Genomic DNA, 27210 nt, shown 5'->3' with positions numbered 1-27210 from the left:
GGGGTATAGGCAGTGCAACAGTCCCTCAGGTACACTGGGTCCAGACTGCGTATGGCTTTAAAGGTGATTACCAAAACCTGAAGTCTGATCTGGAATTCAGCTGGTAGCCAGTGCAGTTGTTGGAGAGCGGGCTAGATGTGGGACCTCCACGGTGTTCCCATGAGGATTCTGGCTGCTGCATTCTGGACCAGCTGCAGTTTCTGGGTCAAGGTTAAGGGGAGGCCTGTGTAAAGCGAGTTGCAGAAATCCAGTCTAGAGATGACAGTCACATGTCGAGGTGTTTCGAGGCTAAGTAGGGTCCTAGTCTTTTGGCTTGGCACAGGTGGTAAAATACCAGCTGTGCTACTCTCATAGCCTGAAATCATACAGGTCCTCACTACTGTAGAACATTTATGCTTGCACAGCTAAACACTGTCTCCTTGGCACTCTTATATGGGAGATTGAAACCTGCCTTATTCAGATAGGCTTCAGCAGTGTGATTTTAAGAAGCTGACTCCCTATCTCATCTAATACAAGAATGCCCTCGCTATAACTCCTGTCATGACTTGTGGATTGCCCCTATTTTAACTAAATTACCATCAACCACAATAATACAGTTCCCAATCTGTTGGTGGATAGAGACCCAAGTATTATATTGGCAGAGAATAAGTATCTCTCCACTATAGTTTCCTTAAAGAAATAAAAGCTCCTTATTTGCTGCTCAAGATCATTAGATCAAAGTAGCTCGAAAGAAAGTATGTCAACCACAAGAGTGAACCTAACTTCCACTGGAATTGGAAAGAGAATGTTCAGCTTGCCAAATGGAAGGTTTTCTACCAAGTTTGTAAGACAACATTAAGGTTTGTTTTCTTTTTCTAGAAGTTCTGTTGAATCCATTTTGGGGGGCGAGGGGGCGCTGTTGTGTAGTTTCTCTAATGAACTCATAGGCACAATATTAGTTTTGTGTATTGAAGACCTCTGCTCTCAGAAACACCAGCTGGATTCTCAACAATAGCTTTTCAGTCTGGAGGAGAAGGATGTTCTCTTAAAACTGGAATTCTATACCCAGTTAACCAACTGCTCTGAAGCCCATGAATCTTGTAAGAATGCTTGATGACAACAATGATCTCTATGTCCCTCCCACCCTCAAAAGCCACTGGCTGGTTCTCTTCCTATGAACCCATTATTGTCTAAGAGTACATCAGCGTGTTACTTTTATATTGGGAGCATGCAGAATTTGGAGTGCTGAAGTGAAGAGCATGCTAGATCTTCTGACTTTCCATTTTATTTTTTAATTTATTATCAGCAGTGACTATTGTTTTGCTCACATATCCTGAGTATTTGGGTTAAGATGGTCAACCCAGCACTTCACAACAAGACTCTGATCCTCCCAGCTTCCACCCCTTGTGTGCCACTAATCAGCTGCAGAAATTACTAAGAGGTCTCATGAATGGTTTTGGAGATAGCATGCAAGATACTCATTCCTGCCTTTGTCATAGTTTTCTGTATATTCCAAATATGACAAAGTAACATGGTGGCCTATGGTTTGATAGTCTCAAATACCCACCTTGTTCCTATTGGCCTTTCAGAAGAATCAAAAGCAATACATCGTTGTCATTCCTTCTGCAGCACATTTCATTATATACAGCAAATGAACCTAAGTACTCAGCTTCCACATGGTAGCCTTTCCCAAACTACCCTGCTTAAAATTTCTTGCTTCTAAAGAATTACGAATTTCAGCACTCACCCTCAGTATGATTACACTTAATGAGATAGTGGAAGGAACTGTCAGCCTCCTCCTCACCACTGCTGCCACTACAATCGTCTTGCCTACACATGTGGAATAATTACAGGGGGAAATGGAGAAAGCTTGGCACCTACCGCCAACGTAATCCCACTTCCCCTCTCCTATGACTCATCCTGATGGACTTCTTTATAACAGAACAGCTCTCATGGTGTTGCTGATAGGATTCTTATCACCTCTTCAGTGATTTGTGAACATTTAAATCTGCATAGCTGCAACTGTGCACACAAGCAAAATGAAATTCACCGGCCTAGACTTCACTGGTCAAACATGTATAAGAAATATATCAACAGATACACACACACACACATTATTTATTTCGCCTACTTTTCATGCTGTTAGGTAGCACATTTTTTCTCATTTCCGAGCAGCACTATAGTACATTTATGCTTTCCCCCAGAGGGTTTTCCCCAGATTTGCTCCAATCTTTCTGACACATGGTTTGATGTGAAATGTTAGGAAAGACTGCAGCAAAGCCTTGACAGCTGCCTTTATGAATAAGAAAAAAAACACTCAGTACTAACTGTGAAGGGTCCTTCTTCCTGGGCCTAGACTGCACACAATAGATAATGCACTTTCAATGCACTTTAGAAGTAGATTTTCCTGTTCTGCACAGGAAAATCCAGCTGCCAAAGCACATTGAAAGTGCATTATCTATTGTGTGCAGACTAGGCCCTGGACTCCAGGAGTCCATCTGTAATAGGTGTCTCTCACTGCGATTGCTAGTATGATAGGACAAGCTTCTTCCTGTTCCTGTCTCCCTTGCCAGAACTGCCCCTCTTCCTCTAGTTTTGAAACTTCCATAGCTATTCACTAGATGAGGGGTTCTCAACCTGGGGGTCAGGACACCTTTGGGGGTCGAACAACTCTTTCACATGGGTCACAGCAAGGCAAGAAGCTTGGCTGGCGGCGGGGGGGGGGGGGATTGCCATCCACACAACAGCCTTGCAGGGTAAATCGAGATAGAGCATTCATCTGTCTGGACCAGTGGAAAAGAGTGAAATCGGCAGAACAAGAGGGACAAGAGGCAGAACTAATCTGAGAAACACTGGGGGAAAAATAATTTATATACAATCATGAACAATGGATCTTCATGACATGGGTCCCTTTCAGTTTAATTTCTGTGAAAGAGCATGTGCATAATTTTATGGTTGGGGGTCACCACAACATAAGGAACTGTATTAAAGGTTCTCAAGGAAGGTTGAGAACCATTGCATTACAAACTGAACTTCTAAGCATAAATTAAGGTATATCAATGGAAAATAGATCAAATAAGAGAAACAGATGAGGAACTAAAATTGCCTAAAGAAAAATGCAACTCCCCTTTATAACTAAAAATGACTAAAAATGTGCATCCTGTCTTCCACAGCAGCCTCCTCAGATGCGCCCCACCTCCTGATCACTGGGACCCAACCCTTGGCATGCCCATTCCCATTTGTGTGGACAAACACACCCACTTTGAAATCAACATGATTTTGGCCTCCTGGTTACGCTGGGGGATAATGCAGTACCTGGGGGACTTGAAGAAATTCCCTATGGGGGAGCATGAGTGGGTGGATACAGCTCCCAGGCTGGTACAGGACTTCCATGATGTTTACCCTGGGAAACCTTCTCCTGGGTCGGTGGGCATGGCGGGAAGCAGTTGATGTTGGAGGGGAAGAATGCCACATATTAAGTAGTTAGTGAGCATTATAGATGTAGGACCCCTTCAAGGATCGCTGCCTTGTCATGGCGAAGGGGCTTGTGTAGCTCAGTGAAGCTATGAGCTATGCCATGCAGGGCCACCCAAGACGGACAGGTCATAACAGAGAGCTCTGACAAAAGGTGACCCACTGGAAAAGGAAATGGCAAACCACTCCAGTATCTTTGCCATGAAAACTCTATGGACAGTTCCAAAAGGCAAAACGATATGATGCCGGAAGATGAGCCCCTCAGGTCAGAAGGTGTCCAATATGCTACTGGGGATGAGCAGTAGCTAGTACGAGTATCACCAGAATGAATTAAGCAACTGGGCCAAAGCCAAAAGGATGCTCAGTTGTGAATAGAACTGGTGGTGAAAAGACAGCCCAATGCTGTAAAGACTTTTCTTCCATAGGAACCTGGAACATCAGATCCATGAATCAAGGCAAGCTGGACGTGCTATTCAAAATCTTAAAAGACGATGCAGTAAAAGTGCTACATTCAATATGCCAGCAAACTCAACAGTGGCCACAGGATTGGAAAAGGTCAGTTTACATTCCAATCCCAAAAAATGTTCAAATTGCACCATTGCACTCATTTCTCATGCTAGCAAAGTTATGCTCAAAATCCTACAAGCTAGGCTCCAGCAATATGTGGACCGAGAACTTCCAGAAGTACAGGCAGGATTTTGAAGAGGCAAAGGAACTAGAGATCAAATTGCCAACATACGCTGAATCATGGAGAAAGCTAGGGAGTTCCAAAAAACATCAACTTCTGCTTCATTGACTATGCTAAAGATTTTGATTGTGTGGAGCACAACCAATTGTGGCAAGTTCTTAAAGAGATGGGAATACCAGAACATCTTATCTGTCTCTTGAGAAACCTATATAAAGGTCAAGAAGCAACAGTGAGAACTGAACATGGAATCACTGATTGGTTCAAAATTGAGAAAGGAGTTCGGCAAGGTTGTATACTGTCACTTTGCCTATTTAACTTGTATGCAGAGCACATCATGAGAAAGGCAGGGTTAGAGGAGTCACAAATTGGGATCAAGATTGCAGGGAGAAATATCAACAACCTCAGATATGCACATGATACCACTCTAATGGCAGAAAGCGAAGAGAAACTAAAGAGTCTATTGATGCGGGTGAAGGAGGAGAGTGCAAAAGCTGGCTTGAAACTCAACATCAGGAAAACTAAGATTATGGCATCCAGCCTTCTCAATTCCTGGCAAATAGATGGGTAAGAAATGGAAGTAGTAACAGATTTTATTTTCTTGGGCTCCAAGGTCACTGCAGATGGGGACTGCAGCAAAGAAATTAAGATGCTTGTTCCTGGGGAGGAAAGCTATGGCAAATCTAGACAGCATCCTAAAAAGCAGATATCACCCTGCCAACAAAAGTGCATTTAGTCAAGGCTATGGTATTCACAGTTGCAATGTATGGCTGTGAAAGTTGGACCATAAGGAAGGCCGAGCATCAAAGAATTGAGGCTTTTGAACTCTGGTGCTGGAGAAGACTCTTGCAAGAGTCTTGGACTGAAAGGCGAACAAACCGGTCAGTCCTAGAGGAGATCAGCCCTGATTGCTCTTTAGAAGGCCAAATCCTGAAGGTGAAACTCAAATACTTTGGCCACCTCATGAGAAGGAAGGACTTCTTGGAGAAGAGTCAATGCTGGGAGCGATCGAGGGCAAAATAAGAAGGGGACAAGAGAGAATGAGGTGGGTGGATGGAGTCACTGAAGCAGTTGGTGTGAGCTTAAATGGACTCCAGGGAATGGTAGAGGACAGGAAGGCCTGGAGGATCATTGTCCATGGGGTCGCGACACCAAGGACACCACTTCACACCTAACAACAACAGCAAAGATGTAGGAATGCTAGTCAACTTATCCATTTTATTACTTGGTCTATTTCCTCTGCTTTCACACCATTCCCCCTCCCCATCTATCTTCCACATGTTCTGAGAAGAACAGACTAGTGTCCTTGATAAACATCTGTTAATTACACACTGTCCTGTAGGGCTGTGCACAGTGGTGTCCAAATCAGCCATTCCAAGCTGATGCAGCCAGTGCCGCGCAGCGGGCGGGGGGACAGAAGGCGTAGGCACTGGTGCGTCAGTCAGCACACACATGCAGGCACAGAGCACCGCACCTGCATGCGCCGAGTTACGCACCAAGTTATGCACCGGTGCTTGCACCTCCCCTCCCCCACCCCATGTTGTGGAGCTAGCTGTGTCAGGCTGGAACAGCCATTTCGGACGCCGCCACACACCACCCTACTGTCGTGTTTGTTTTGGCTTTGATGTTCTCCCGCTGAATCCTGGATTCCAATGAGAGGGGTTGAGAAGCTTGGGGATAAAAGCTGTTGTTCTATGGCTACAGGCCAGTTCTGGCAGCGTATTGATTTGGTTTCCTTGCTTGCTTCAAATAAACTCAATGTTTTGCAACAAGTAAGGATGCATTATTTAGGCAATCTGCAGAATTCCAAAGACACATATCTATTTGAACGTGTGTGTGTGTGTACAGAGAGACAGACAGACAGACTTTCCACACCAGAGGCTTCATGCCAGGCTGCAGGCTGGAGTTTGAGTTGGGGCAAGTTGTCCCACCTCTTCCTGCTCCTACACAGGGGAGCATTTGGCCCAGTGCTCCTCATCGGACCTGGGTTTGTGCTCCCACATGGGAGCCAGGGCGGCAAAGTTCCCAGTGCAGAAATGGTCAGAGAGAAGAATGCATATAAATTTTTAAAATACTGAAACTAACTGAGAGTGATATCTGCAGACAACTTCCTGGGCAGGGCAAAATGGATTCCTGGAGCCTAAGGAGAAGAACCCTACACAGTGAGTACTCAATAATCATTCTTCCTAGCTTCGGGTGTCCATCTGTAATGGGACATAACAGAATTACTGAGTCCACCACATGCTGTAAAAGACATCTCCCAAATGTGTCCACAGAACTGAAAATGTTCAGTTTATAATGCTTAACAAAGGTAAAAACTGTGGACCTGTGAAGATCTCCAATTACTCCCTATAAGCAGGCTTCATTTATGAAAAGAACGCTCTTTATTGAAAGAATAACAAACTAGACATCACGGGAACTTTGCTAAGACTAAGGATTCTAATCAAACAACTTCTTTATCTACCCTTTGCCCCAGCCCCTCTCTGCGCCAAATGGTTTGGGCACAAAGACTGTCCCTGTGTTAAGGCACCTACTGACATTTAAAGTCCTGAGAAGGATGACAGTTTTTAGGTGCATCACAGTAGAAAGGCAAGAAGCTTGATGTCTGGGGCCAAATACATTCACACCTACTCTAGCCAATAACAAAAGATCAAAACAGAGATTGTGATGCTGAAGATCAAAAGGCTCCAATGGAATAGCCCCAATGGAATGTAGGCAAAGGTGCTGCTGTAGGCACAACCATTGACAAGTCAAATCACAGAGCAGATATGCACAATGTACAACATGGTGGCAGGTAGCATGATAAAACCATGGCACAAGTATAACATGACAAATGTAGCAAGGCGAACACCTCTCACAGGTATAACATGACAAAAACATAACATGATTTTGACAGGACCACATGGCTACTTGACAAATTTCTTCCAGAGAAACAGCCTTGTGCAAGGCAGCATTAGGCACCACACTACTTACCAAATATGCCGTGATTCTGAAAGAATCATCTGGCCCATGGCCTTATACGCCTCTATAATACAAGGCTTCAAACATTTACTGATCACTGCCAAAGCCACCTTTTCACCTATTTTAGGCAGTGATACTGCAACAAGTATGTAAGCACTCTATCTTCCTAAATGGGGCCATCCTAATCGTAAAAGGTTTAAGCGTTCCAAACACATCGAGCTTATGCCACAAGACCTCCTTCAGATGTTTAGGAGAAGGACAGAATGAAAGCAAATTAATCTCCTAAGCCTAGTGAAACTTAGAATTCCAAACTTAGAATATTCAAAGTTACGGCCACTAAGAACACAACTTTCATCCTTAGGTAACTAAGGGAAATCTCTATGATCGGCTCAAATCGGCTTTGCAACAATGCTGATAACACCATGTGAAGGCTCCAAGTAGGAAACCTGTGCACCTGCAGCAGGGAAATAGCTGAAGCTTCCCTCAAAACATTACTCACATCTTGTCTGGTCGAAGGAACCCACTCTAAGAAGGGGACAACTATCACCAAAGTCACTATTTGTCTATATAAGGTAGGTGGTTCTAAACTCTCTTGAAGAAACTCGAGAATAATTCTGGTATTAGGACTAAAAGGATCAACCTTCTTCATTCTATACCACCTGATGAAGGCCTTCCACGAACAACTGTAAATCCACGTTGTGGCAGGATGTCTGGAAGCCAACATAGTATCAGTCAACTGGGCACTAAGACTTTCTGGACTAAGCTCAACAATGTTGCCTGTTCAACCCCCATGTGGTCAAACAAAGCCACTCCAGATTCTGATGCAAAATGAGACTCTGATGGATCAAGTCCTCCGAAACCAGCAGGGTTAGACATCAACCCCTCACCGGACACAGAACGATCATTAACCAAGGCCTCCTGGGCCAAAAAGGAGCCACCAGGATTACCTCTCTGCTATTGTACCTTTCTGATAACCTTAGGAAGAATGGGAAAGGGAGAAATCCAAGAGGCCATCTGGCCAAGTGCACGTTAGTGCATGCATCTGTTCCACCGTGGGATGGTAATACCTGATAAAGAAGCAGGGAAGGAGGTCATTTTCCAAACTGGCAAAAAGGTCCACTATAGGTGTCCCAAAATGATCACAAATCATCCCACACTCACTGGTTGAGAGACCAATCTGATTTCAGCTCAATCTGAGCAAGTCAGTTTGAACATTCACAATCCCCTGAATATGCTCTGCCCTCCCCTAAGGTCCCCTCATGGCGTCTCTAAACCTGGACAGAGTATTCTGATTCCTAAACAAAAAACCTTGAGATCTACAGTCTTCACTATGCCTAGCAAATGTAGGTAGGACTTGTTTCCTATCCCTGATCTCAACCAAAATTATATTCAGGGTCTTTCCAAATAACCTATTCCCCTGAAAGAGATAGGAAATCACAATTGTTTTAGAGTGATTGTCAGCTGATCAAGCCTTCAACCAGTGGATTCTTCTGGTTGTTGCTGCTGACATTAGTCCACACAATGCGAAAATTAATGAATCTAAAGTGGCATCCACCAAATAAGAAACAGCCACCGCATCCTAGAGACCCCTTCTGCCAATTTTTTACTGTTCTCAGGTAGTAAACAAACTATTTTGTGAGTCCATACTATAGAAGCTCTAGAAACAATAGAAGCTGTGGTGAACACTCTAATGGACATAGCAACTGCTTGTGGGTCTTTCTCAGTGCAAAATCCACCCCTTCTGTCCATGCCATCTCTGATGTTACCTTCCCCGCCTTCAGAAACCAACCTCTGGGATTGTAATGCTGCCACAGGAGCAACAACCAAGAAGTTTGAAAAAAAAATCCTCAGCATGATCAGAGAGTTTATACATTTTCCTCATGCCAAAAATTGCTTATCAGACACAGACTTCATCCATTCTGCTTTTATCTTCTTTTCAAATGACTCTGGCATTGGGAAGACTTTCTGGACTATCTCATCTTGAAGAGAAAATTCCTTTTTACCAATGACTGTAGGCTTGCCCCTTTTCTCAGCAGGAACCTCCACTGCCTCCGGCTGGATCTTAATACTATAATGCATTTTTGTACCAAATCTTGACCTGAGGCTTAAAAAAAATCTAGGAGCCTGCTCAGGGACCTGTACCTCTTCTACTACCTGATCATCAGTTAGGAATTTACCTTCTTCAACATTACTATCAGAGGAATCCATAGCAATAGGTACACAGCAGCATCGTTTCCATTTCCTAGCTGCTTAAATGGACCATGATGACCTGAATTCCCAACAATGACTAGATTGGGAAGGTAGTTAATATGACATATTTTGAGGCATTGCCATCCCACCCCCTTCCACTAAAAAAGACAGCTGTCTCATCTCTCAAATATATGTCTAATAAATATAAACATCCCAGGAGACATGCCAGCTAGCAGCCCTACACTTATGCGACCATGCACCTCTCCCAAGCCAGATAAAGTCAATGGAAGCTGCCTCAGATAGCTACAACGGGTTTGGGGATCACCCAGATGTACTGCCTGTGTGGTCTCAAAATGGCCACCAGGGCAAATCAGATGCCATTTGCAGCTTCATAGGATGCTGCTTTTCCCAGCCTATTTTGGAGCTGTGTGCTTGTCCTGGATGCGAGATTGAGAGCTGTCCACCAGGCCCGTCACCTCTCCCATAGATGCTGTATTTGCCTCCAAATTAGTCTTGGAGAGGAATATAGCTAGATCTACCACCATAATTAGCTGATCAGCTGGTGAGCTGATAGTCCGATGGCCAAAAATAGACATTTTCTTCCTGCCCCAATAGCAATAAGTATAAGCAAAGAGGAAGGGGGAAGGGAGACAGAAGAATTAAAAAAGAAGGTTTAAAAATACAGAAGAAGAAAATCAGGTTGAATGGCACAGAGCTTGTTAATCAACTACAATCCCTAAGAGGCAGGAGAAAAACTGGAGGAAGAGGGGCAGTTCCAGCAAGGGAGACAGAAAGAGGAAGAAGTTTGTCCTGCCTCCCTAGCAACAGCAGCAAGAACCACCCATTACAGACGTACTCCTGGAACCAGGGCGGAACTTTGGATTTTTCCAGTCCACACAGTCATTCTCCCTGCTTCTGTCCCTGTTATGGCCATTCCCCTTCATACACAATGGGCACTTAACAATCTGTGTAGCGGCTTTTCTGAATCTGCAGCCTTCATTTTGAAAAGTCTCGAGCCCCTTTTGTTGCAGAGATATGCCTTTTCCCTTATATCTCAATAACAAATGAGGCCAGGCTTACTTTCTTTAAAAAGCTGGGAATTCACTGAACCTGACAAGCTAATAGTTGTAATATGCAGTAGATAATTAAATTAATAACTGAAAAAGCCCCAGTGTTGTGTGGAGGGGGAATAGCTGCTGGCACAGGCCTGGGCAAGGACATCTGCCATGTGGAGGCCCCAGCGCTGCTAGCTCTTTTGGCAGACTGCAGCAACAAGGAAACCATGCAAGCCGTCTCTGTGTGGAAAACTTATTTGTGCAGGGAGGCTTCATTCTTCCCTTTTCTCTGAAAAGCTAGGCAGTACCCAAAGGATATTTGTAGGAAATTTCAAAAGACATTTTAAATGTGTGGTGGGTTGTACTAGTCAAGCATTTATGAAGAGACTAGAAGAAAATTTAGTCTTCTTTGGTGCTGTTTTACTTGCCTGTGCTGAGTGTAGCCAGGGTTCCTGATCATGACTTGCTGCACATAAGATATAGTAAATGTCATCCTAAATCCAGAGGGAAAGCAGAGAGTTTCTTGTTCAAGTGAAGCCAAATTAGAATTGTAGGAGGCTATCATCTCAACAGCTGGATGGCGATATACAGGTTGACAAAGGGGATCCTTTGCCTCACAGGCTCCGTTAGGCCACCTTTGATACATTAAGCCTTTTGATCACCATGTATGCCTTGGGCTGAAACTGTGTGCATTTCAGCAACTACTATGCAAATACAATTAATGATGACTAAGCATGGCATCATTGGAGCAGACACTCCCTGTTTGTTTTGGAATGTATTCTTGATGGATCTAAGTTAATCATCTGCTTGCTGGTGAATATTTATTCCAGATCAGTTGTTTATACCAGCATGCAAGACAAAAACCCCCCAGCAAAAGTAGAAATCTTCGAGTAAATGATTTTGGGGAGATGGCTGCATTCACCTTGTGATGCTTAAGTAAAAAAAAGTGCCAAGGTACAGGACTGTGAGATTTCTCTACATTAAAAAAATTACCTGTTGGTTGCTCCCTAGATTTCTTTGTGTGCGTCTCCCGCCCATATAAGTCCCATGTGTATGGCAAAACAAAGTACTGGCATATTTGTTCCCAGTACAGTAGTAGTAGTAGATTTTTACCAGCACAAGCCATGGCAAAAACAAAAGCCCCCAATAGAGATAATAAGTTAAGAGTATGTTGCTTGAATTGGGAAGGTTACATCATCATGCATGTGACTTCCAAAATGGGAGACATCAGAACTACTTGTGTATCCTGGTGCAATTTCTTATGACTAGCTAACTATAATTTTCTTTGGGTAAAGCCTAGAACTGGGACAAGAATATGGGAGATTATAGAACTGCTCTTCGGTTTTCTTCTGTGTGGTACAGAAATCTGTGTACTTAATCACTGACTGTGTGAGGGGATCAGGTTAGTGTCCTCAAGGTGGGTTCTAGCCCTCTGATTCATTTCTTACCAAAGAATTATGATACTGTTTAGTTCATTACTTCTGTTCAAATAAAAATTGTATATTGACTTTACTTTGGGCCTTCTTCATATGATCTTTATCACAATGGTATTGTTGGATCAAATGTGATGGCAGCAGATAAAATTAAAGCACTGATTTTCATGGTGGGATGCTTCAAGTAATGTACATCTGAGCTGTGGTAGGGACTGTGTGTTTAGGCTCTCAGTCAACAAGCTAAGATTAAGCCTTATATAATAACTGTACCAGACTGTAATACTTGCAACACAGAGATACCATCATTCTTCAGAGTTATGTAACTATTTAGAGCCTTCTAAATGTATATGTCACTACAGGCAGAAATAAAGGGTATTTATAAAGCCTGTCTTCTACCCCAAATGGATCTAGCAATTATTTTTTGGGGAGGAGGGGTCAAAACTCCTCTTCACTCTTCCGAAACTATGATGTTGTGTTCTTAATCCAAACAGTGGGAGTGACTGAGATGTAAATAGGAACTACGTTTGAGCAATAAATATTAATCTATATACTGAGGCAGAGTTCTGAATCAGGATGAACCAGTTCTGGTGTTTAAAGCATTGTGAGGAACATCTGACCTGACCACTAAAGAGCTCCTCTGGGTCCCGCCCTGGAGTTCGAGAAAGCTGCCCCTGCTGCCAGCCCCCAGATGGGGGTTAGAGATGGGCTGTTGTCCCTTGAGCTCTCCCCCTCTTCACTGGACTCAGGTGACCTAACTGAAGCCTCCAACTCTGGCTGACTCCCCTCACCAATCTTCTCTGTGCTCTCCCATTGCACATCTTCTCTATGCTGGCCCTCCCTTTGCCCTCCATCTCTGCTCTGCCATGCCTTCTGTACTCCTCTTTCTCTCCATCTCTTGCTCCTCCACTCTGGCCATCTGCCCTCCTACTCTTCTATCTTACATCTGACCCTGTGTTCCTGAACTGTCACTCTTTTAACCACCCCCTTATTCCAAAGCCCGCCCCCACCTAAGTGCACAAATGATCCCACACCCACATCTCTAGCATCTATGTTGACATGGCCTGGAAGCACAGCCACACCCTGCCTGCCGAGCCAGCTGGGCCTTTCATGTGACACTCCATCTGTACTTCTCTGCCACGAGGACTGGCATCCTCCCGGGGGCAGAGCAGGGCAGCGGTTTCTACCGTGGAGTTGCCCGAATCCTGGGACACTGGCTTCAGCTGTGTGTCTGCCCCTGCAGAGCCCAACCCAGCTGTTCCTCTTCACCTGGTAAGCACCCACCACCCAGTCTGGCCATTCTTCTCTATCATAGGAGGGCTGTTGGTAGCTGTTCCTCCTGATGGGAGCGGGGTGAGTACTGCTGGAAGCCAGGTCCATTGCCTGGACCAGTGGTCCCCAACCCGCGGGCTGCGGCTCCCTCCCCCCCCCCCCGGCAGTAAAAAACTTCCCAGGCTGCAAGCTTGCGGCCCGGGAAGCTTCTTACTGCGGGAGGGGGGGGAGAGGGAATCAGGGCCGCGCCCGCGCAACCTGATAATTAGTTGAACTGAAGGAACCAGTCCTAAGCAACTGACAACTAATGCCTATGCGTGCTGCAATCCTTGGGAAGTCCCAAGAATGTTTCCATATTCCTCTGTTTCCATATTCCTTTCCTGATTTCTTCTATTGCCTATTGCCTCTCTCACCAGCATCCTGGTTGACTTCCTGGCTTGCTCTGCTGTACCCTGCCATTGTGGAAACTGGGCAAAATAAAAGTCTTGTGGCATCTTTAAAGACAAAATGGATTTATTATAGTATAATGAAGTGGCCAGAACCCATTTTGTCAGATGAACACTTCTGTTGGAATTTTTTCTTGAACTCCTGTATACGCTGCATCCTTAACTGCCTCTTCTGCTTACATGTATCTGAATTTGGGCAACTGAAAGTTATAAAGGCCAAACTATAGTGGGAAATGGGTGGAAAAGGTACCTTCACACATTGGACAGGTCACCTACTCTAACAGGTCTGCAAGATCTGATTTGTAACTGGAAGACTTTAATGTCTGCCTCTTTCACCCAACCCTGACATGTCTTTTAGATGGTAAAAGAATATAATAGAAACCATGCCTGACATTTTCCAGAATTTCTTTAGGAAGAAGAGTTGGTTCTTATATGCCTCTTTTCTCTACCTGAAGGACTCTCAAAATGTCTTACAGTTGCCTTACTTTTTCTCTCCCTGCAACAGACACTCTGTGAGGTGGATGAGGCTGAGAGCCCTGAATATTACTGCTTGATCAGAACAGCTTTATCAGTGCTGTGCCAAGACTAAAGTCACCCAGCTGGCTGCATGTGAGGGAGCATGGTATCAAACCTGGCTTCCCAGATTAGAAGTCCGCACTCCTAGCCACTACACCAAGCTGGAAAGAAGTTGTATTAAAATTCTGATTTGTGTGTGTGTGTGTGAATTCTTTACAAACACATTTTTAAGAGAATATACTTTCTTGGGCTATTTACTGTCAATTTCATAGGTTCATAGTTCAATTAACAGTGCATTAAAATGGCTTTGGGGTAGTAGTTGGCGGAATCATAAATTTTAGGACTCTGAGCAGAATGAAAACCAATTTTTACCACTATGGGGAAAAATGCTACAGTTAAGCTGCTGATGCAAATTGATCCAACTTTTAATCAAAAGCTTCCCTCCAAAATATAGTGGATATCTGATTTTATGCTAACAAAGTTTGTTGTTTGAAAGAAAATCCCTACTTACAAAGTAAAATCAATAATGCAAAAGACATTGTACCCAAACAGGTTTTCTAAATGCTTTGAATTCTGTTTGTAAACTAGTAGCATTTGTTTACCTTTGCACTGAACTGCAAAGGAACTAATTTGCCCAACAGGGTGTATTTAGCCATTGTTGAAGGTGTGCTAGAATGACTGGCTCTGGAGTACAACAGAGTTTCAGAAAAATATGTAATAGACTTTCATAACTCTATTTAGTTGACATTTTTAGTATACATTAAATAGCTCAAAGATAAGAGGGAAGTACATGTTTTCGGAACAAACAACACTCTGAAACTGCCAGCAAGCATTAAGAGCCTCCCACTACCATTCCTTCACGCTATCATAATGTCCAAAATAGAGCTTTCATATTTTCCCCCATGTTGTTCCCACAGCTTATAGGTCTCCCTACTGGGACAATGTGGAGGCACAGAAAACGAGATGCAACTGTTCCATATCAGCAGAACAGGGGCTGTTCTTAAAACCAGCATGATTTCAGTTTAGCCATGGATGCACTGGATAGTTTTGCTTTCTTGTTTGCTTTGTGAAATAGCAGTGCTTGTTACCTCCTTCTCATAGTTATGATTAATGCACTGGGGATTGTAGATCATGTCTTGTGTAGACATGTTTACTCTGAAATAACTCATGCTGAACTCAATGGGACTTAACAGAACGATCTTAAGATGACAGAATTTGTAATGTAAATCAGTTTGGAAAGCTCTGCCTTCCTTCTGGGGAAGTAATCTACAGCCACCAATAGGATGCCTCTCTTTTGATGGATTTGATCATATTTTTTCATTACTGAAGTATTAACTCTTGTATAGCAGTGATGGCTGAGTAGCAAGCCATCACCCACTGATAAGTCTTGATTAGAATTTTGGACGTGGCTGGTTTTTACTATAACTTATTTTTTAATGATGTAAAAATAAAATATTTAAATAGCACCTTAGACTTGAGTTAGCCAACAATGCAAAACCAGGCTGCAAATACACACAAAAGACAAGGGACAGCAGCAAAATTTCCTGAACAACTTTCTACCAAACTTCCTGTTAAATAGAACTGTTTAAAACACATTCCTGAGTATAGAGGGCGAAGGTGCCCTCTACATTCTAGTAAGCTATTTGAAAGTACTGCTACTGAAAAACCACATTACTTGACTTTTGTCAGATGGACAAACCTGAGAGAGTGCTACAGTGGAAAAGTTCTCTGAAGAGTACAGCTGGCATGAGAGAGCATACTGAAGATACAATTTAATACATGAGAACCCTAGGCCATGACAGGTTATAAAAGGGCTTTGAATGGAGCCTAGAAGCCAAAAGATAATCTATGCAACTGTTAAAATCAGAGTCCAGTAGCACCTTTCAGACCAACAAAGATTTATTCAAGGCGTGAGCTTCCGAGTGCAAGCACTCTTCTTCGAAAGCTCACGCCTTGAATAAATCTGTGTTGGTCTTAAAGGTGCTGCTGGACTCTGATTTTATTATGCTACTTCAGACCAACACGGCTACCCATCTGAATCTATGCAATTGATGTGACACTGGTGTGATATGCTCCAAGAGGCTGATCCAAAACAGGAATCTTACTGCCACATTTTGTAGCAATTGTAGCAATTGAAGCTTCTGAGACATCTTCACATAGACTATATAACCATAGCTCAATCTGGAGGTTACAGTAGTGTGAATTAGCTTAGTTAGGTCAGTAGAGCCTAAATAAGAGGCTGTCTAATAAGCGAGATGTGACTGAAAGAAGGCAATTTGACCAATTGTGTTGATCTGTATATCCATCAACAAAGCTGGGTCCAGAAGCACTCCCCAACCTCTTTGCTTGACATTCTAAAGAAAGCCTGATCCAATTTAAGGCTGGTAAATCACCACCAAACTATAATATTCTACCTTTCCAACCAGCATCAATTCCAACTTGTCCAAATTAAACTTCTGTTTGTTTTCAGCCAGTTGTCTCCAGTCGCCAGCACTGGCCCAGGAATTTCACAGCTGCTCCCAAAGGATTATAAACATGTAAATGTTTATTTGATTTATTTGATTTCATTTCTATACCGCCCTTCCATATGGCTCAGGGCGGTTTACATACAACATGAGGGATACATGGAACATTATGGATACATTACATATATGTAATCTACATATTGGTAGCAACCTACTTGAAAACTCTAGATTACAGACAGATATTTAATGTAAACTTCAAGAGAAGTCTGGATAAAATGTATCCTTGAGGCATACATCAGACTCCTCTCCTTGTTTCTCCCCTCACCCCCCGAAAAAAAACCAGAACCACTCTCCATTTTGTAACAAGGACTAGCTATTGTCAAATGGTACTGCTATATTGTTCCTACTAATAAGTCATTCTTTTTAGGATACTTTAAATTTATCTATGTATGTTTAAATCTGTGTTTTAAATCACCCGGAGCCCACTTGTGGAGAGGGGCAGTCTATAAATCAAATAATAAACAAATAAAATTAAGACACCAGCAGATTTAAATAAACAACTCAAAATGTCTGAATACTCCTGTGAGGAAGGAGGTTTGTGTAATGAAACATGCTTACCTGCCCAACTCTTTATAAGACAAGACAAATATGTCCACATTTGTTGTTGTTTTCTTGAGGTGAAAAAAAAAGCAATTTATCCATCCCATCATCGCCAAACCAAAATTTCTTCAAGGAATTCTGAGTAGGGGGCAAGCAAGCATTAGAAGCTTGTGTCTGTAAGTTATACCATGTGGCAAAGTCTCATCAGCTCTGGGAAGTTGGTAATTTTGCTGCAAATATATCATTAATACATGGCATTCCAAACAGCAACAGCCACAAGTAGTATCCAAATGTAAAGGCCCATGCACACTAATTTGTATTATTTTGGATAGCTGGTGAATCCAGTTTACTTTTGCAGCCACATTTCTCTTCCTGTTTGCTCAGCTTAGCCATGCACCATTTTTAGTCACCTAGCTTGCCCCAACTAACTTATAACACAACCTTCAACAAGAAAACATTCAGACCACCAGTAAAGAGTATATCAATACATTTTCAAAGGCATTTTATGCACTGGGAATTAAGCATATCTGAAAAAGAAGCAGCAGCATGAGTATTGCTTTAATTAAACGTAAACACGCTAAAGGCGTGGAAGAAATTCCTAGAAAGGAATTGCTTAAACAAAAGACATATATTAAGACTCATATAATTATATATGGCCTACAATACAATGCTTTATCTTCTGGCATCAAGAATATTGTAGATAGACATTGGTATTTATTATTCAACATACCAGGTTGCAAAGGTAAACCTTTAGTCAGGATGAAAAAAACTAAGAGTTTAAGTGAGATGTTGATCACATCTGATTTCCTACCCAAAGAACCTGAAACCTTATGAAGAAGGCACTATAAATGCGGGAATTACATCATGTGTAAATATTCTTTAGACATCAAGAAGTTTGAAAAACCAGAAATTAATTTTAGTAAAGAAATGCACCATTTTTCTAATTACAATACTAAATGTGCAGTATACATCCTATTATGTCCATGTCAACTGATTTATGTAGGACCAATCATGAGACCTGTAAAACTTAGAATGAGTGAATACAGGAAAAAAAGTAGGGAAGATACTCCATTAATTTCCCATTTTAAAGAGAAACAACATACAATTGAAGATTACAATAGAGATTGTAAAACAATATAGGTTAATTCAACTAAAAGTAGAAAAGACACTCTTGCAAAAAGAGGCTAAATTTATTTTTTACTTTGAAATCATGGTTTCCATATGGACTGAATTCATTCTTAGAATTAGCCTGCTTTATTTAATGTATTTATTAATATGTTTAAATGACTTAGAGAGCTTGTATCCTTGTATTAGGGTATCTATGTTAAATCAGTAATGGTGTTTGGTACAGGGTTACAATAATTAAGAAGAATATGTATGTAAGAAAAGCAGTAAATGGAACTCTATATGTAACTATTAGGCTTTGTATTATGTCTATAATTATTTTTATTGGGTTGCAATATAGAAGTAGTGCATAACATCTTATACATGTAGGGTACTTCTCACAATGTGCTAGCCTCTGATTGGCCCTCAGAGAGGAGGCCCCCCCCAAGGGCCACTCAGAGAAGCCAGCATGCTGTCAGACACCACCGCCGGGCCACTAATTGGTCCCCAGGGAGAGGGCCAGCCCTCTGATAGGCCACTCAGGGTACCTGGCACATCAACAGGAAGTGCTATCCACACCCCTGTGGCAGCCAGAGGGAGCATCTCTAGCTTGCTTTTAAAGCGGGCTTTCCTTACTAGTGTGATAATATTTAGGATACTGGAAGATTCTATGAAAATGTAAATACTTTAATATTTTGGTTAACAGTGTAAATAACACTAACATGAGAAATAAATTTGTATTAGTACTTTTTATGCCACCTTGAGAGGAGATGAAATATAACCACTACTTTAAGATAACCAACAACAGGCGTTAATAATTAACAAGCGCATTGGAGAGTCCTTTTATAATGAAGTGGATGCTAAAGCTTTCTAACGGACTTGGAGCATGTCAGAAAACTACCTTCATAGTTAGATCTGGATGTCAGCGGTAATTTTCTTATCTTCAGCAGAGCCTCCGTTTTTCCTTGCTGAATTGTTACTACATGAAATGTCATGACTCCTATATATTTTTGCATTGGATAGACCTTAATTATTAGAAGATTGAACGAAGGGCAGTGCCTTTATATAAAGACTAGCTTCAAAGCCCGTTTCCTAAGAACGGGCCTTGAAAGGGTTCCCTCCCCTGGCCAGGCAGCTTAAGGTGGCCTTGGGTGGCAGCTCACAGCCAGATCAAGTGGGGCGGGTGGGGGCTGGGCAGCTCGTTAGCTGGGCAGCTCGTTAGCTGGGCTGACCAAGCTCCAGAGCTCCTTAGCAGTCACCTAGTCAGCTCTTTAGCTGTCCTTAACGAGCAGTCAGCAGGCCAGGAGGCCCTCATCAGCAGGCCCAGCCTAGCAGGCCAAGAGGCCCTCATTAGGAGGCCCTTCAACATGATCCTTTGCCCAGGGCTGGCTCCAGGCACTGAGGCGTCTGAGAGCAAAGAGGCTAGAGTCCAGGGACGGAGGGCAGGAGCTGCAGGGGCAGGGCCAATCAGGGCAAAGCTGGCTGCACACTGATTGGCCCTGTTCCAACTTCGACAGCCGGACACGTCCCACCCCCTAGGCTGTTCCATAAATATATAGAGGAAAAACGATGGATAAGGATATCTGGTGAGTGTCCTAGGAATGTATTATTGCTAATTATGTCAGTGTATCATAATGTATTTTTAGTAAATTTATGATTTGTTGTAGGGTCAGAAGTATTAATGAAACAAGCTGAACTAACTGCTTGTTATTGAAGATATTGAAGAATATCAAAGCTGAAGTTAATGAAATAAAGCTTATTCAAGCTGATAACTGTATGAAGTTTTCTTCAAGACACCTTTATATTATTGTATATTGTATATAGCCAGCAAGACGCAGATAGTGTTTTTTCCATGGCTTGATTCTGTGTATCCTTTTTTGTATACTACTAAAAACTGGGCACATGCACTACTAGGGAATAAGTAAATGTGGTATTCATATACCATACAACAATTCCAGACAGGCAACTAAATTAGTCTAACCATAACTAAGTGTCTTGTGGCATCTTCAGTATCCTTACCATAGTTCCTCTATATATTATGGAAATGGCTATCTGGACGGTCTAGTCCGGGTGCTGTCTGGGTACTGTCCCGGATAGGAACCTCCTGTCCGGATGCTGTCTCGGACAGGAACCTCCTATTCGGCCAGCACTTCCCATCCAGCAGGCCAATCAGGACGCGCCCAGATTGGGCCGACCCCTGGAGCGCCTGCCTCCTTGAGCTGCACGCCCAGCCTCACTGCCAGAAACTTCCTGGCTGGTGAGGAGGGCGCATTCATGGCTCCCAGGTCATTCTATCCCGGGGTGGCTTGCCTTTGACACTAGAGGGCTTTAGAATCGTAGAATCATAGAGTTGGAAGGGGCCATACAGGCCATCTAGTCCAACCCCCTGCTCAATACAGGATCAGCCTAAAGCATCCAAGAAAAGTGTGTATCCAACCTTTGCTTGAAGACTGCCAGTGGGAGCCAAAGAGAAGCGGCCATGGGGCGAGTGGGAGGATTCCCTTCTCTTCGGCCCCCAAAGCCTTCTCGCTACCTTGGAGACGCGGCGAGAGGGCTTTGGTAGCCAAAGGAAAGTGGCTGTGGGGGGGGGATTTCCTTCCCTTTGGGCTGCAAAGCCCTCTTGCCGCCTTGCAGAGCCGGTGAGAGGGCTTTCCTACCCAAAGGGAAGCCTTTCAAAGCCCATTTTTAAAATGGGCTTAATAATGCATTAGCCTAGACCCCATTTTGTTACAGTCAGAAGGCATATATCTAATCTTTCCACCTTCTGCTATGCATCATGTCAACATCCACATGCTTCACTAATGCCTTAAGCCATAACCTGGGATAGCAAACTTCCACAACTATTTCTTTCCATTAAAACAGCATTCAAAGAATCAAACCAAGCAAGCGGCTATTCTCCCTACCCAGTAATTCATTCAAAATATATGGAACCCTTGTCTGCATGCTCATCTTTAACACGCCTTAACACGACTAAATAATTCGTTAAGCCCTTGGGGGGAGGGCTTTGTCTGTGATGAGGAAGGGGCCTGATTGGCCCCTTCCTCCGGACAGACCATCAGCCGGGCCAATCCCCAGCCTCCTCACAAGGAAGCAACTGCGAGCCGCGCGGATGGCGGCCTGATGGCGGCCTGATGGCGAAGCACCTCTCGCCGCGACAGGCCTCCGACAAAGGCAGCCCCCGGCAGCCGTGCTCCGCGCTCCCTGGTCTTGCGCCCGCTGTATTTAGATTATAGCGGGCTTGCTTACTAGTTGAAACATAAGAAAAAATAGCCATCATGTTATACCTTTTCCCTGAAATTTTTCTAAAAACTCAAACTAAAGAACATTTCAGTTTCCCTAAGATAAAGCTAGATTTTACAACTTTGTCTCTTAGGCCCAAGCCAAACTCTGCCCATTGAGTCACACAACCTAATGCTGGTGGTATTAGACAATAAGCTCACATCTGTTTAATAAGCAACAACTCAGCCACTATAGCCAGGGTATGAGAGGAGTAGCCCAAATCTGACTTGTTTCTCTCTCTGAACTATTCTGGAGAACACTTAATATTGGCTTAGTTTGGCTGCCAGCCTTAATCACAGAATGAGGATGAAGATTTCTAGCATTTGTGATAGCAGCATAATTAGCTTTTGAGGACTACTGTGATTATTTCCGGCTCATTTTCCCCTTGCAATTATAGAAGGAACTTGCTTTTCCACCTTCAAGACATCTGGATTGTCACAGCCTAATATTATACAGGTTTGATTTAGGAGTAAACACAATACCTGGTCCTTGGTAAAGGAGACAAAGACATCGTTCTTGACCTCATATGCCAAATACATTCATTTATTAAGTGGGAATCAGCGACATGCAATTGTGTTGCTGTTCTCAGCTTCTAATACAAGAAAACATCCACAGTATAGAGCGCATTACTAACCCCAGTAGAGACAGGGAACGTTCTTTTGTGACTCCTGCACAGAGGAAGTAAGCATTGGTACAGCAACATAGCAATCGATTCTACACAGGATGTGAACTAATTGAAAAGCTCAAGTTTGCTCTGGGACCCTTGTGCTGAATTCTGAAGCCCATTGCCTCTTAAAGGGCCATTTCATATTAGAATAGTCCTAAATAAACACATTTCTGTGAATAAAATGGTCAATATCCACAACTGGGATCAACCGTAAGAAACAGTCAAAAATGGTCAAAATTGCCATAAATAGATTTATTTCAAAAGAATGTATTTAAGAGCCAGCTTGGTATAGTGGTTAAGAGCAATGGCCTCTAATTTGGACAGCCGGGTTTGACCCTCCACATGCAGCCAGATTGGGTGACCTTGGGTCAGTCACAGTCCTGTTAGAGCTGTTCTCAAAGATCAGTTCTGTCAGTGCTCTCTCAGTCCCAGCTACCTCACAGGGATCTGTTGTGGGGAGAGGAATGGAAGACAATTGTAAGGTGCCTTGACACACCCTTGGGTAATGAAAACCAACTCCTCTTCTAAGATTATGATATAAAAGCACACCACAGAACAAAATGGTGTTCTGGTATTTTGATCAGACTTCTTATGGAAGAATGTATTTATAGCTATAAAAACAGTCAAATGAAACCCTGTGCAATCATAACCAAGATACTACTTAGGCTCATGCAACAGTTAGTTTTTTTCTTTGAACCTTTTTTTCCTTTGAACAACTACCATACCACCAAGTACTCCTCGTTTTCAAAAGCAGCTAGCCATGCAGCCTAGGAGGGGAGTATCCCACTGCCCTCCCAAGGCAGCTTGAAGCAACTTTTATGGTTCTTTGGACCTTGGCAAAAATATTTTTAAACATGGTATTCATTTTTTTAAGAAAACAATAAGAAAATGCAAAAATCACAAAGCTGAGAGAGGCAGCTTTAAGCTGATGCAGGATTAAAGAGAGGACCTAATAATTTTTTCACCGATAACTTAATGTTGCTACCATTTACAGCGGCTGACCCCAGACAATAGTGCAACCAGCTCTAGTTTAATGCATGACAGACTGTACCGCGTTCTTAAGTTAGCACGATTTTATTAATAGTCTCTCACAGAATCCAGTGAAGCACAACTGTTTCATTTACCCACATTCCCACGGCAGAGGAATATTGTATGTTAGCTGTCAAATTCAAAGGTGGACAGAGAAGCCTTTTCAAAAGATTTGTCAATATCAAAAAAACAAAAACAAAGCCCCTGCTACGGAATTAATTACTGGCTCAACAGTAATGTTTCCTACAGAAATCAACTAATTGAAGGCAAAGGGTACTTCAAAATATACTAAAGGTGACCCACATTAAATTATTCACTGCAAAATGAACCAATACGGGTAAATTTCAACTAAAAAAACCCACATTTGCTCTATGAAAATGCAAGTTGTTACATTGTACCAGAAAACTGTCATAGATGGGAGAAGGGGGAGATTCTAATGATCTCTGCTTCACATGACACAGATTCATGGGGCAGAAGGTGGACTTGTTCTCCTAGGTAGGATAGTGCTGGGATTTTGTATCTCCTTGTCTCCTAAACAGACAGCACCATCTGTGCACACAGGCTATAATTCCTGTACCAAGCTATAATTCCTGCATCCGACATATGTGCAGGTGGTGGATAAGTACAGACTTATTTACTTGTGGTGTGAGGCTTTGGGGGATGGTTGTGCCCCAGCCTTGTTTAAAAAAAACACACACACACAAATCACAATTCAGTCTGACTTCAGGAAAACAAGTTTGCCCAAGGATGATCTGCCAGCTCCTGTGTTTACAGTGGAACAAGTGCTTTTAAATGCCATAGAATCAGATGTCACAATTATTCCATCATAAATGCAGAGTTTAACATAGGCCATTTTTTCTATCACACAGTCTGAAAACACCTTCCAGTTAAAGGCCTTTTGAAACATACAGCTCATTAAACTGGAGTGTTTCTTATTCCCTTCGTTATTCTTGATATTTATTGGCCTAAATTCCAAAGACGGTAAATGAACTGACAAATCTACATCTTAGTTTAAGAAGTAGAATATGCCACTATTAAGAACAGCACTCATATGTGCCATACACCACCATAAAACATACCATGGCAAAGCTGTGATTTGACGTAGCTGTGAAACAGTTTAGCTAGTATGTGAACATCCAGAATATATGTGTGTGTGTGTATCCAGTTTGTAATCTGAGACTTCGATGGCACTGTCTGGAATTAATGGGGAAATCTTTTTTAGTTATATACTGTGGAACTATAGAGCCATTCCAGGAAACGGGATGAAGATCCAACCACAAACCACACCTGCATGGGGATGGTAGGGAGAGAAAATCTTGTTTTCTTGTTCCCTCTTAAGCACATTTCTGAATTTATCCCTCAACAAAAATTGGTTCTCAGATCATGTCTATTAAGAACCAAGAGGGCAATTCTCACTTTTTGTACAAGACAAGAAGAAAAGTTCAGCTTTTTTTCACAAAAAGGTACTCCTACACACAAAAGTCACCTGTCAACTCTAATCTTACATAAGACATCTCTCTACACCCATTTTAGAACAGAACCAACTTGTTTCTCTTACTTAGAAAAAGAAATGGGAGGGGGGACAACAGTGATAGACACATTGTTCAAAAATTAAGACACTACACTTGCCTAATCTGTCTGACAGCATCAATTTACTGCTTCAGACGAATTGAACCCATATATTAGTAAATAAGAGGAACCAACAAGCTGAAATGCTATTATCTACCTGCCAACTGGGATCCTTTTGAAACAAACCAATTTTTTAAAAGCTGTTTTTGAAAAGGTGAGTTAAAGACTGCTTCCTAGCATATGTAGCCAAGGACATCTCTATTTGTGCCTCTGGGAGGCAGAGCCATATATATCATATATCATATATATTCACGAATGTATACACACACACACACACCACACACACCCTTGCCAAACAGCGTCTCTTTAAACCCCTATAAATCACAGTTCTGTATCAAAACTTCACAATACAACAATCATGTCGGAAAACAATCATCAAGGAGAGGACGTGGACCCTGCCCGGGACAAGGAGGACTGGTTCTGCGCTGGGCACACGGCAAGCCAGCAGGAGCCAAAGAACGCGGTCGGTGAAGCAAGGCAGGTTGTTTGGGAAGCCTCGCCGCCGCCCTCCCCTCCCCTCCCCTCCCCCAAGGTAAAAGAACATATTTTGTAAAGCCCTGATCGACCGACGCCAAAGAGAATGGAAACCCGACACGTTGGCTGTCCGCGGAGGGGAGCAGTGGAAGTCTAGACTGAGAGAAAGCCGAGGCAAGCGGGGAAATCTTGCAACAGGTGACTGCCACTCAGGAAAGCAGGCACACAGGGCAGGCGAGCACGCAAGAAGGCGCAGTGGCCAGATGAACCCCGATGCAACAGCAACCATTCCTACGGGCAGGAAACGGCCCCGAAGGCGGTGGCCGCTCCAGAGGCAGCGGGCGCAATTCCCTGCCGGCCGACCGACCGACCGACCCCCCCCCCCCGATCGGCTCTCACCTTGTAGACATTCTCAGTGATCCGGTGCACCTCCTCTGAGCGCGACATCACGATGCCGGGAGCTCCGGGCAGCACCATAGACCGGGCAGAGCGCAGAACTCGACTGAGAGTGCGGGAGCAGAAGCGAAGCCTGCAGCTAAAGATCCGAATACGTTGCAACGCGGCGGGGAAAGGCGCGACGTTTTTATACCGCCTGCCAGGGCCGGGCTCATCCCACAGCCGCCGCCGCCACCGCCCCCGACTCCGCCTGCTCTGCTTTGCTGTGCCCTGGTGGTCGCCTCTAAGAGCGCAGGCTGGAAAGGGCGGGGAATACTCAGGCGAGGAGGCAGGAGTCACCGAAGGGGCAGGGAAAGGGGAGGGGGGGGGGCGCGGAAGTCACGCCTATTGAATGGGCTCGGCGCACGGTGGAAGTGTTCAAACAAAGCTACAGCGAGCCGCACACTTCTTCCTACACCGAGGCAACAGGCGTCCAGTGGCAGACTCACCTCACGTAGCCAGCCACCGCACACCAGCAACAAAACAATTCTGCCTTCACACTGAGGGGCAGAACAGTGTCCTCCTGCCGCCCACTCACTCACTCACACCCACGCACACTCACAAGAAGTCCCTCTCACAGAGAACAGGGAAAGATAGAGGTGAATGCTTGGTATCACACACACAAAGGCAACTTTTTAACCCAATGACCACTTGAATCATTCACTGTTACCCCGTAGCCTAGTCTCTGGACTGTTTCAGCCCCTGGCAACCATTGTCTTAAGCCAACCTTGGCCTCCAAATATGCAGCAGAGCTTATGGATGCTGAATTCCTAAAGTTCGCAAAGCATAATACAGGCATGAAAAGCAGGACACCAGAATACCTTTCAAAGATGAGACACCCCTCTTAAGGGAGGCACAAAGAACAAAAGCCCATTGCAGTCTTACAGGCCACAATACCTTGCTTGAAGCAGCTCTCTCACCCAGGCAACACAAGATTAAACCGATTGTTCACACACAAAAGTCACTTTGCCTCCATCGCTTACCCATACCACAGCCTACACATGAATCAAAGCTCAGCAGGGCTTAGTTCTGGAAACTGTTTCCAGTGCTAGACTCCCCCAGGGAATGTGAAGTCATAGTACAGAGGACAGTAGCTCTCCACTTATGCAGAGAGCTTCCCCCTCATTAATGAGCAATGCAAACTACCTCTCCATGCTTCAGAGGGAGGGAGGGAGGGAGGGAGAGAGGGGGATATTCAAATCATAAGCATAACTTATGCACAAACTTCAGCCTTGGCATCTCCTCTTTTAGAAATTAAGCTCTGATACAAATACCAGAAATTCTGCAACTATTTTGGGGCATGTGGATTTTCTTCAAAACCAATTCATCAACATACACGTATATATAATATTAAAAGACACATGGGGGAAAAAAACAATATGCTGTGTTAACCTCAGCATCATACTTACACCTGAACTTGAGCCCACACAAACATTAAAAGCCTGTTTCACATTCATTCACACAACTGAAAGCCTCAACTTCAGCATTCAAGATTAAAGAAATTTTGCTGCTAATTTGGA

General features: G+C 43.4%; 1 protein-coding gene across 4 annotated transcripts in view; it reads right to left on the bottom strand.

The window, feature by feature from the left end:
- BAIAP2 (BAR/IMD domain containing adaptor protein 2) overlaps positions 1-25918 on the bottom strand; it is a 184366-nt gene extending 158448 nt beyond the window's left edge. For 3 of the 4 annotated variants that reach the window (XM_077328235.1, XM_077328233.1, XM_077328234.1), the window contains exon 1: positions 25655-25916. In XM_077328235.1, the coding sequence (XP_077184350.1) occupies positions 25655-25732 (78 nt within the window). In that variant the 5' untranslated portion in view covers positions 25733-25916. Of the gene's footprint in view, positions 1-25654 lie in introns of all 4 variants that reach the window. The other variant, XM_077328236.1, reaches the window with a different exon arrangement.
- Between the last annotated feature and the right edge of the window lie 1292 nt (positions 25919-27210).

Source organism: Paroedura picta, chromosome 3 (assembly GCF_049243985.1).
Source record: "Paroedura picta isolate Pp20150507F chromosome 3, Ppicta_v3.0, whole genome shotgun sequence".
In the NCBI taxonomy this organism is placed as follows: Eukaryota; Metazoa; Chordata; class Lepidosauria; order Squamata; family Gekkonidae; genus Paroedura; species Paroedura picta.
The sequence above is the reverse complement of the archived record's forward strand: the minus strand, read 5'-3'. Positions and strand labels throughout refer to the sequence as shown.